The sequence below is a fragment of the Cygnus atratus genome, chromosome 1, assembly GCF_013377495.2.
Source record: "Cygnus atratus isolate AKBS03 ecotype Queensland, Australia chromosome 1, CAtr_DNAZoo_HiC_assembly, whole genome shotgun sequence".
Classification (NCBI taxonomy): domain Eukaryota; kingdom Metazoa; phylum Chordata; class Aves; order Anseriformes; family Anatidae; genus Cygnus; species Cygnus atratus.
Window position 1 is genome coordinate 102,690,034 of NC_066362.1, and position 10,772 is coordinate 102,700,805.

Here is a 10,772-nt window from a genome sequence, read left to right on the forward strand (position 1 = left end):
CCATCACTGGAAATGCTGTGATGCCTTCCGCATCTCATGTGCTTCTCTCCTACCTTTCTTCAGTTACACCGGGGACCGTGGGACCAGTAACATGGCCCTGGTGGAGGTGGAGATGCTGTCAGGGTTCATTGCTATGAAGAGGTCTGTGAAAGCGGTAAGACTTTTTCCTCTGTCCCCCTCTGAAGATAAGATGATCTACTTTCCAGATGTAGCTCAGCCAGAAATATCCAAACCTCTAAAGAACTGCTGGAATATGGTAGCTACTATGAGGTTATCTTAATACAAGTTAACTAGATGAACCAAGTGCAGATATAGTGAGCTATTTCACAAGGTAACTTTCTACTTATCAAACTGATTGTGCAGTTTTGTCATGTCCAGTAGTGAAGGTCACGTATGAGGGAAGAAGTTAGAAAGGAGCTGAAAAACACCTAGTTAGAACCATTTGGGATGCACTGAAATTCCTCTCGGTTGCCAGTGCTATTTTATTTGTAGGGATACTCCATAATTGTTAAATACCATTGAGTTGTTTAATGACATGCTTCAGTGTTCCAGGAAATAGCTAAAAGATCCATCATATTTTCCTATTAAATGGCTTTATCTTTTCTACAAGTACTGAAAGTAGGATCACAGCTCAAGGACATTCTTTCCAAATCTGAGAAAATCTTTTCTAAGGCTCTGTGTGCTCTCAGCAAATATCAATGCCGTTATAGTTAGGGAATGCAGGCCTTCCCTTATCTAGGCTAAGTGCCATAATTAGTGGTACTCTGACAAGTACCAAAGTATGTGTGAACTAACAGGCAAGTCCAATGAGCTGATGCTAACCAAGCTCATCTCTTGTCTTCCAACATAGCTGGAGAAGGTACTCTTTGTGAAAAAGACAGAGATAAAAACAGACAAAGTCACAATCTACTTGGAAGAGGTAAGAGGAAGACCACAGCGATCTGCTCATTCAAGTAGGATTCAAGTAGTGATACTGCAACAGCAGAACTTTGTGTTGGGTCTCTCATAGTAGCAACAGCAGTGTTTTGTGTTGGGACTTTTAGAGATCAGAAATACAAATCTCTAGGCTGGTCAAGCAAGTCAAAATTTTGGCAAAAGAGGAAGAGGGGGGGAGAACATGTAAAGGTGAAGAAAAAAATCTGATGCAGAGGGGATAAAGTCAGGATGCAGATGACTTTGAGATGGTCAGTACATTTCTGCTCCTTTCTGTTCTTCCCTCTAGCTGGATAAGACTTCTCTGAAGCTTAACATCTCAGTGGAACAAGATACTGAAGTACAGAACCTGAAACCAGCAACAGTGCATGTCTATGACTACTATAAGCCAGGTGAGATTTCAGTGGCATAGGCTAAGGGTCACTATCTTACCCTCCACTCATGTCCTTCATAACCCTTAGTTGGTGCACTTATTCCTGCAGCTCCAAGCTTGGGTTTCCTCTGTACAGAACTTCTACATTCAAGTTGCAGAATCATTCACTTTTCTGTCCCTGTACATTTCTTGGGATGAGACTGCTGGACACTGTTGTTATCTTTTGGTGTACATGTATTCAAAGTTACTGTGTTCTTTGACTTGCTCTAACTTCAGGCTAGGTCTCTGCAGAAAGAAAGCTTCTTTATCAATTTACCGGATCTTCTCCTGCTTCTTAGCTTTCTTGAAAATATTTAGGCATTTGTTTAAAATCAGTATTATATACTGCCACCCTGATCCATCATAAGGCAGAATTTATTTCTATGCTTTTCAGATACAGTGTAATGATCCTACTACCCACTGGGTGCTGTCATGTCTGAGAAGATATTAGGAAAATAATTTCTTATCCTTTAAAGCTCTAAATGAACTATTAGCACACAAAAATCTTGGAGTTATTGTGAGCCTCTCTCTGATTATTCCATGGCCAGTATGAGGCAAAACAGCAGACATAACAATAAGAATTATTAAAAAAGAATTTGAGAGCAAAATGCAGAAGGTACCACTGGAGATTTAGAAAGCTGCACTGTAGGTCTACATGTTGTATACTGAATTCCATTTTTGCTCCCCATTCCACACGATGTCAAGAGGAGGAGAATTCTTAATCCAGCCTTTACAGAGCTAAATACTGTCACCTGATATGGTCTCTCTTTGCTATGCCATCCTCTACCAGAATTTCTGTGCTTTATACAAACACTTTAAAAATTCTTATATGACAAGAAAATACTATTCATCAGTAAAAAATGAGGCTTCCAGGAAAACCTACTGAAAAGTTCTCTGTTTAAAAAAACATCCGTCTATTAGAAGGCATCACACTGTGTAATAGTACCTTTTATAGCTGGAGTGGACACATGTCAAGGAAAATTCTAGACATTTTTCTCTTCCTATATTCACAGCCTCAAAAATGAAGGTAGTGGGATGGCTGTGTTAAAGAAAAAGAAGCTTGGCATTATCTTACCATGTAGTTCTGCAGCTCACCATACATTCTTTTTTTGTTCCTACAGATGACTGCACAGCAAGAGAATACAATTCACCTTGCAGTTCAGGTTAGTGTTAATAGGCTTTCAAGACAGGAACAGCTGAAATAGTTGGAACAGAAATCTGGCTGTAAGCAAGCAAAGCAGCCCACCTCTGCTCTGTATTTAGTTCCATCAACTGCTGGATGGACTGCACGTTGAATTGAAATCTACTGTATTAGTTATGGGCACTGTTTCTAGTCCAGGTATGATCTCAGTGTAGACCAGGATTTGAACATATCATAGAGAGTTTAAAGGATCCATTTTTATTCCATTTCCATATATCCCTCAAATGTACAGTCCTCACAGTATCCCAAATCTGAATGCAACTGGAAATGCCTATGTCATTGACAAAAAGATGTTGCAATTCATTCCCAATGACCTCTTGGCCCTTTGACTTGTTCCTAAAAATTTGTTATGCACTGTGCCTTCTCTTGTTTTCTTTCTGCAGATGTCTAGATGGATTCCTACAAGAACTCCATGGCTCTGGAACTAGCAATCTGAGTTTCCCATTTCCATAAGGAAAACTTCATTGCTCTGGCTCTACTCTGTGTACTCTGCTGTACACACTTGTGTTCTGTTGGATGCACCCTATTTCTTTTGATGCCCTTAGTTTCTATCTGAAACATGACTTGACATGCAGTAGTTTGGGTTCAAGTGAAATAAAGTATATGGAACTTGAAAAGAATGCAGTGACTTGATAGTTGATGAAATCTGCACAGAGTTCAATGTCTGAAAAAAAGAGAGAAACATTTCTTAGGTCATGATTACATATCTTTCTTTTGGTTGTCATATTAGCTTAAGCATTCCTCTCCTTCCTGAGTCCCATCTCTGGGATACCTTCTCAAGTGAGTTAACACAACAGTGTGTTTGCAATCAAATTCCAAGCAAAAAAAATATTTTTTAACCATGATCTGGGGTTGCTACATGGCCCTCTGAACCATCTTTCTGTCACAGCTGAAGAGTAAGAACAGGCAAGGGGAAGCCAAAGGAGAACTACTTTACCAGTTCTCCAGACAATGTCCTATGAAGGGAGGCCATTAGGCCACACTAATACTCTCCAAATTCTCTATGTGTTGTGTAGACACTTGTTTGTCTCTAGTTCTTATGTCAAGCTGGAGTATTTTAGGAATTCCATAAGGGCATGACCCTGCAGATCTCACCTTCAGATCCGAATTCCATTCCAAGGGCTCCAGGATTTTTTTTCAATGCCAACTGCTTTGAAAACTGGTCTGATATGCCATACAAAAGAAGAGCTAAATATATATGTGTTCATGGAGCTCTTTTTATGGCCTGTGCCTCCTCTTTTTTCAGAAACAAACATTAGTAATGTCCTTTTTGAGATTCAGTTTCCTGCCATAAAAAGATACAGCAATATGGGGCAGTGATGGACTCTGCTTGCACGCAGGACTTGTAAAGCTAAAGCTGTTGTAGATGTTTCATACAAACAGAAGATACTAATAGACATTACAATGCACTGTACTGTCCATGATTGCCCACAGAATATGTCTGTTTCACCTTCTAGTACATGGAAATGCAGTACTGATGTCCTTACAGCTTCCCCTACACACCTGTGTTGCAAAAGGGGATCAAGCAGCTAGCTAAAACAACCTCAGAAAGCTAGCAGACTATATGCATATACTATGGATATAGGGTAGACTAATACTTGTGTAAAAAAAACTGTTGCATGTCACCAGCTTGTAGTACCAGGACAATGGTAGTACTGCAGGATGGGATCAAGATCACAATTAAGACCCCGTGGCAAATACTGGTGAATGAGCAGAACTGTATCTGTCCCCAGATTCCTGAATGGGTCCTGAATAAGGAAGGTGAAGAGGCATGAGCACAGAACAATTCCATGCATAGTGTAGTTGGTGTCCTTTTCATTGTCATATCTCCCCCTGAATTGTAGTGGTTCCCTTTTTTTTGCTTGCCTTTTTGCATACCCATGCATTGAACGATATATTTAGCGTTAACTACACCTTCTTTACTATCATCTCTTGTATTGTGCACCACTACTCAATGTTGATCTTTTTCTATAAACAATCTGAAATGACTGTCTCTCTAGGAGTGATTTATGGATCTGTTTTCCTTTTCCCTCTCTCTCTTTCTCTTTTTTTTTTTTTTTTTTTTAAATGCAGGGCCAGTCACATAAAAGTGTATGGCCCTTCCTGTTTTCTTTGAAGATTGTCATCTCCCCATGTTGGAACTCTAATTTACATGACTATGCCTCCCACTTTCCATAGCATTGGTTTCAGTTTTCACATTTCAGGGAAATATAAAGTGAAGCAAGTCATGAGACCAGAGTTGTTTGGGGAAGTTCACTCTTTTTGTGAACTACCGTGCTGGGTCTTGCTGGATCTGGCTTCTTTCCATAATATTTTCTTCTCCCCCTCTTCTTCTGAGGAAGGGGAGTGAGAGAGCAGTTATGGTGGAGTTTAGCTGCCCTGAGAAGTAAAATCACCACAACATCACTGCTTGGACAGTAAATCTATTTTTTCTCCGCCCACTCAGAATATCTGCCCATAAAGCAGGCAGAGCCAGTCCTTCCTCCCCTACTTGTTATTGTTCTGAATTTTATTGTCTGGTAGGGACAAGAAAAACAAATGAAAATATAAATTCCACAAACATTTGGTGTGAGGCAGAAAACTTGAGAAAGTAATTCTGTTGGCAACTGATACAAAAAGAAGACAGGGCTGAGTTCAATGGATCAAAAAAATGAACGAACTGGATGGGGCCTCTGAGCAGCATTCCTCTAACACTGATCCTTCCCAAGACATCCTGGGAGTCAAATGGTGCTCCTTTGCCACTGGATGGGGAAAGACAAGGGAGCAAAGTGGGCACCACAGGCTCTCAGTTGCCTTCCTGGCAGGTTTCCTACTTTGGATATTTGGGCTGCACAGAAGAAGATTAGGTAGGAAGGTGCTTTTACCTGGTTGAACTTCAGATAGGAAATTTATAAATAAAAATAGAAGATTGTAACACAATGCACTTGGTGTGCACATGTGCCAGGATCTCCTGCCCCTGAATAGACACATGTCAAGGGTCTATTTTTCAGCTTCTGCCATGTGACAACCATGAAATTAGATCTGAGTAGAAACAAGCCTACCAAGATTCCTCTCCTAATAAAAAGTCTTGCCACCTTGCATTTGGGTGGAGTAGCTAAGTAAGGAAATGAAGTGCATGAAACATGAGTACAAAAAGATGTTTCCGGGCTGTGGTTTCATATCAGATTGGTGTTGTTCAGCTGCACATGAGGGGCTGAGGAAGTTGGCAAAACAGAGGGTTTGAAAAGAGCTGCTGTGCAGCAAGCTTCCTTAAGATAGGAGTGTACAGTAGCTGTCAGTGAAGTCTTTGCCTCTCAGAGCAAACATTAGGGACTGTGGTAAGTGGCTAGTCTGTGCGGTTGTTGAGTGACCTGAAGCTTGCTTAGTTCTGCTAAGTGTAGAATAGGTGCTCCCTATTCTAGGTGATATCCATTAGAAACACCTTTCAGTGCCAGAAAGGAACTTTTGGTATGTGTAAATGAAAGTGGGGTATGAATAACTGGCAGATGGCCAGGAGACTTCCTCCCATCACCTCACCACAGCAGCTTTCACAATTTGGTTGCCCAGATGGCCTGGAGGCAGTTGAGAAACTTCCTATACTTCCTATAAAGTTTTGCTGCTTCAGACTGAAAAAAAAAATAAAAATAAAAAAGGCCTGAACAGAATACAGCTAACAGGAAATCTGGTAAGTAGCATCTCAGCTACCAAGGGATTTTTCTGCAAAGAAAAGCTCTTAAAAGGAGTGAGAAATAGGCCCCTTAAAAAGGAGAACTGTAAGCATGTGAGATGGCCCTCAATGGATTCTGACCTTGTTAGGAAGCTCTTATCAAAAATAAATAGCATACTTAAAATCTATACATGAAGAAGATAGTTGGCATGCTGAAGAGACAGGGATGTGTTGAAGCATTCATAAAGGTTTGGTGAGTGTGGCTTACTTGGACTTTTGTGGTTATCTGCCAGTATTGTGCAAATAGGGTTGAAAGACTGTACTGCTTCTGGTGGGTCAGAAGAAATCACTAGGCTTTCACAGAACGTTTTCACAGAGTTTATTTTCTCTGAAATACGCCCTAATAAAGAGGAGTTAGGACACAGGACACGTGGATGTTATGGTCTTCTGTATCCTGATACTTTGAACACCTATGTATGCTTAGAAAACACTTTGTCTCTAATCTTGATAGAATATTCAGTAGGTATCTGGATACCTACTAGAAGTTGAGCTTCTTGCACAGCTGTAAAACCGAAAACACTGAGCTCTGTCAGAAAACAACCCTCCATTCTCCATAAAGGAGAATATTCAATGTCTCTTTAGCGCTTGGGACTTCCTGGTCACCACATCTCCCTCTTGCTCACTCACTTGGCAAACTCTTCTTGGAAGCACATGCCTTATTCCCTGGATACATGCATGTTAGTATACACTCAACTAACATGCGCCAGTTTGGAGATAGAGCAATGTGCTTTGAATCTGCCTTTCGTATTCTGATTTTAGCCCCCACAACAGCAAAGAAATACAAAGCTGCAGAGCTGTAGTTTGGAGTGGTAAGGCTTGTTATTAGGAAATGTTGTACAGTATATAGATTCTAAAGTTTATTCCAAGATTTTCTCCTTCCTTTTGAGGTGCGCAATGGCCTAGATTTTTCTCGTGTAACTGCAGGGCAATGACAAGCTTTTTAAGTAGCTACCACTGAGAACTGTGTGAGACTACATGGGTCCATCTCATGATTTGTACTGTCTCTGTGCAAGGTAAGCATACTTTTAGACTCGCATACAATGACTTGCTATTTTTTAAATCTTACTCCGTTAGTTACTTTTCTACTAAACTCAAATAATGGCGTCAAGGTGTATCAACCTACAGGTAAGGCCAAAACATCCGTCAAGATATCAACCCACAGGTAAAACCAACATATCCAATAGATGAATATTTTTTAAGCTTTCATCAGTAGATAAAAAGTTTTAAGTATGCCTGGATTTTCTTTGTTAACCTGGTTTGATTTACTTTAAGGGTAAAGGCCCTGGAATGTGGCTTACCTTTGACATTCAGAAGCTCCTTTCCTGAGAAAAGTCACAACCTGTGACTTCATGTGTTGTACAGTTTCACAGATGATGTCTCATAGTGGGCCTATTCCCACTCTAACTAGAGGGTCATGCAATTTAAGTGGGATGATATGTTGATAAACAATGAAATTCATACAGTCTTGATGGCCAAGCCCAGTAACATCTGGAAGTATATTGGTATGTATCAGCCTTTGCTTGTTGATCTGCTTTTCCTTTCATATGTAATTCACAATTTAAAGGCAGAGGAGAGGTGAAGCCTGCCTTCAGGGTATGGCAGGTAACTGCCCCTTGGTGTTGGCTCCTTAGACATAGACAAAGCATTCCGATCTTCCCTTTATGTTTTCCAACATCCCAATCACTGCAGGGAGCAGAAAGGTGATTTGGCATGCATTGGCCTGTTTTGTTGTTGATGTTTTTGTCTTGAGGGATGGGAAACAAAGATGAGGGTATTTGTGGTTGTGGCCTCTGTACTATCTCAGCTCACGAACATGGAGAACCTTTGTCATGGTAGGAAGTGCAGATTCACACTAGGATCGGTTAAACAGGAAATAAAATATAGGGTATATAGGGTAAGGAAGGTAGAGATGATACTATATAAAGACTTATTAAAAATGCAAAGCTGGAGAGGTAAGAGGACAGAAGCTAGAACAGCCCACTGAGTCTCTGCTCAGAGAGAGGACAAAATGGCAGTTACACCCTGACATGGGTAGGATCATCTGACCACCTTCGTTCTGGAGATGGTGTTGGGCCAGACTTGCCAGGGCTAGCAGGAAGTTGATGAAGAGTTCCAGTGACATTATGAGGGTGTGGATGGGCTGGTCTATGTGCAGGAAGGCATGTATACCAACGGAGATCTGGGCAGCTTGCAAGAGGTACGAGGTGGGAATATATTTGTCTTTGAGGCTTATCAGACAAGACTGCCAGCTGGAAGAAATAGGGATGGAAAGGTTGTGAGTTTGGCTAAGTGGAGAAAAGAAGCAGTGCTATCTCACCCAGCTGGGCCTCTCATACAAGCTGCAGGAAGCCTGTTTGTAATGAGTAGACAAAATAACTACCTCTTCCTTCTCAGAAACCTACTTGCATTTTTCCAAAAGTGAATGTTGTGGAAACTGACATCCAGGCCACATCTTGCAGGAAGGCAGTTTTATCTGGAGCTCTCAAACTCTCTTCCTGACTCACACCAACAGCCCTATATAGGAAGAAGGATCAATGAGTCCTTTATCATCTTAGAAACTCATCCTAAAAGAGTTGAGGTAGGTGAAAAGTGCTTGCAGTAAACTGACTGTCCAGACACTCTGTGACTCCTGCATGTAAGCCATGTTTTATAAGAAGACATTATTAGGTACAGTTGTGTACACTTTGATTCTCATATCCAGTAATGATGGTCAGCAAGTTTTCATAATAGTTACGGCACTGGAATGCCTAGTAAACCTAGCTTTCCTCTCATTTCCTGTATGATGTGGAAGTACTGCCATATGGCTAGAGGACTCACCAATCTACTCAAATATCCTCTTGAGAGTAGTCTTGGAGACACTGCAAGCTCCCACAAATTGGAACCAGAGCCAAACTAGGTAGGTGGAATAATGCTGTTATTTTAGCCACTACAGCAGAGTGTGGAGTACAACAGTTCTTTGAGGAGGTGGATAAATCACTATCTGAAGTTGATTGCAGACTGCAGTGAATACTTGCAGACTGAAGTGAGTAAATGAGTATGGATAAGGGAAAGAAGGCAAATACGGATACATAGGCTAGATGCCCATTTGTATGTTTGTGCTGTATGATTCTGTACAGTACAGTATGCAGACTCATCCTTATGCTAAGCAGTGCTGTTTACTTACCTTTATACAAAGTTCCTTTGCAACCACCGTCTTTCTAATAGCTTTAAAAAACCGTGAACCAGGAGGTGCACTTCTCCTGTAGGGCCACTAAGTGTCACCATCACCCCATAGCTTGCTCTGCAAGATGATTCTCCAGCAAAATTCTTTTGCTGAAATAGGTTGGGATGTCGTAGCTTGCTGAGAAGCTCGGGGTGGGGAAGGTCGCCACCTAAAATGTGAGAAGGCGATGCTACCGATGAAATGAATCCTGGATTATATTTAGGCATAGTGCTAGACAGGTTTCCAGCCAGTTCTTACCAGCCAGTTTCATGAAGTGTAGCGTGAGCCTCAGTGAGAAAAACTGAAAGATGGAACAAGTGCTTTATGAGGATACTAGAAAGGCTGAGATTCTATCATGTGATGAGCACAATTTGGTGAGCAGATGGGGGAATCGAGATTTACAAAAATAATGAAGGCAGCGGATAAAATTAAGAAAAAAATGTTCTTCAGCAAAGAAACTGCTTTCTTCAGTTCTGTCCATGATCGAACTGGGGGCATATGCTAAAACTGGTAGGTGCTCAGTTTAAAACAAAGTACTTTACACTATAAGAACGTGCAGCTATGGGAGTTGTAGGAGCAGACAATATTGACAGTTTCATAATGCATGTAGACAAACTAATGGAAAACCAATCTATAAAGACACCAAAGGGAACAGGTAGATATATTCTCTAAAATCCCTACTATCATGCTTAGTTGTGGGAATAGAACAAGGAGAATGGACTGTAGATATTGGCCAGGTGCACCTGCCATCCCTAAAAAGTATTAAGTGTAGCTGAATCTGGTGGATTGAAAGACCCAGAGGCTTCGTTTCTTCCTGGGCCAATGAATGGGAGCATCATACATGTTTGAATTACCCCCAGTAGCAGAGTGGTGTGCAAATTCACAACAGGCATGCACACAAAGTTTAATACAGAAAGGAGACAGTACTTTAAAGACACTCACATAAACATAGCATGAATAGCCTGATCTTGTTTCTAAGGATCGGTGGTCAGAAAAGCTTTCCTTTGTAGCCCTCTCTTGGGTTTTTGGCTCTCAAACCATTCACCCTACTTGCAGGCTAAAAGACTTGTAAGTTTATTAGTGTGTCACATACACACACACAACAGAGCATAATCACACAGGAAATAACTGAAATAGTTTATTAAGAATATAGTACAGGCTGGTGATCAGGTGCAAAACTTGTTCAGATCAGCACACTGACCAGAAGCTTCTTACATAATTAGCAGCTTAGTTTACTCTTCTCTTCATTTTGTCATGTCTGTTCATCTCTGATCCATCCCGTTCCCCCCATTTCCCTGCCTGTGATTATTGCCCCAAA

The 10,772-nt window shown here is 41.0% G+C and overlaps 1 protein-coding gene across 1 annotated transcript in view; it reads left to right on the top strand.

Moving 5' to 3' along the window:
* The window catches only part of LOC118247630 (alpha-2-macroglobulin-like protein 1), a 30,048-nt gene extending 25,749 nt beyond the window's left edge, over nt 1-4,299 (top strand). Inside the window, exons 33-37 of the mRNA XM_035545761.2 lie at nt 64-154; nt 851-919; nt 1,223-1,325; nt 2,467-2,508; nt 2,930-4,299. Of these exons, the coding sequence (XP_035401654.1) occupies nt 64-154; nt 851-919; nt 1,223-1,325; nt 2,467-2,508; nt 2,930-2,937 (313 nt within the window). The 3' untranslated portion in view covers nt 2,938-4,299. The remainder of the gene's footprint in view (nt 1-63; nt 155-850; nt 920-1,222; nt 1,326-2,466; nt 2,509-2,929) is intronic.
* The last annotated feature ends 6,473 nt before the right edge of the window (nt 4,300-10,772 follow it).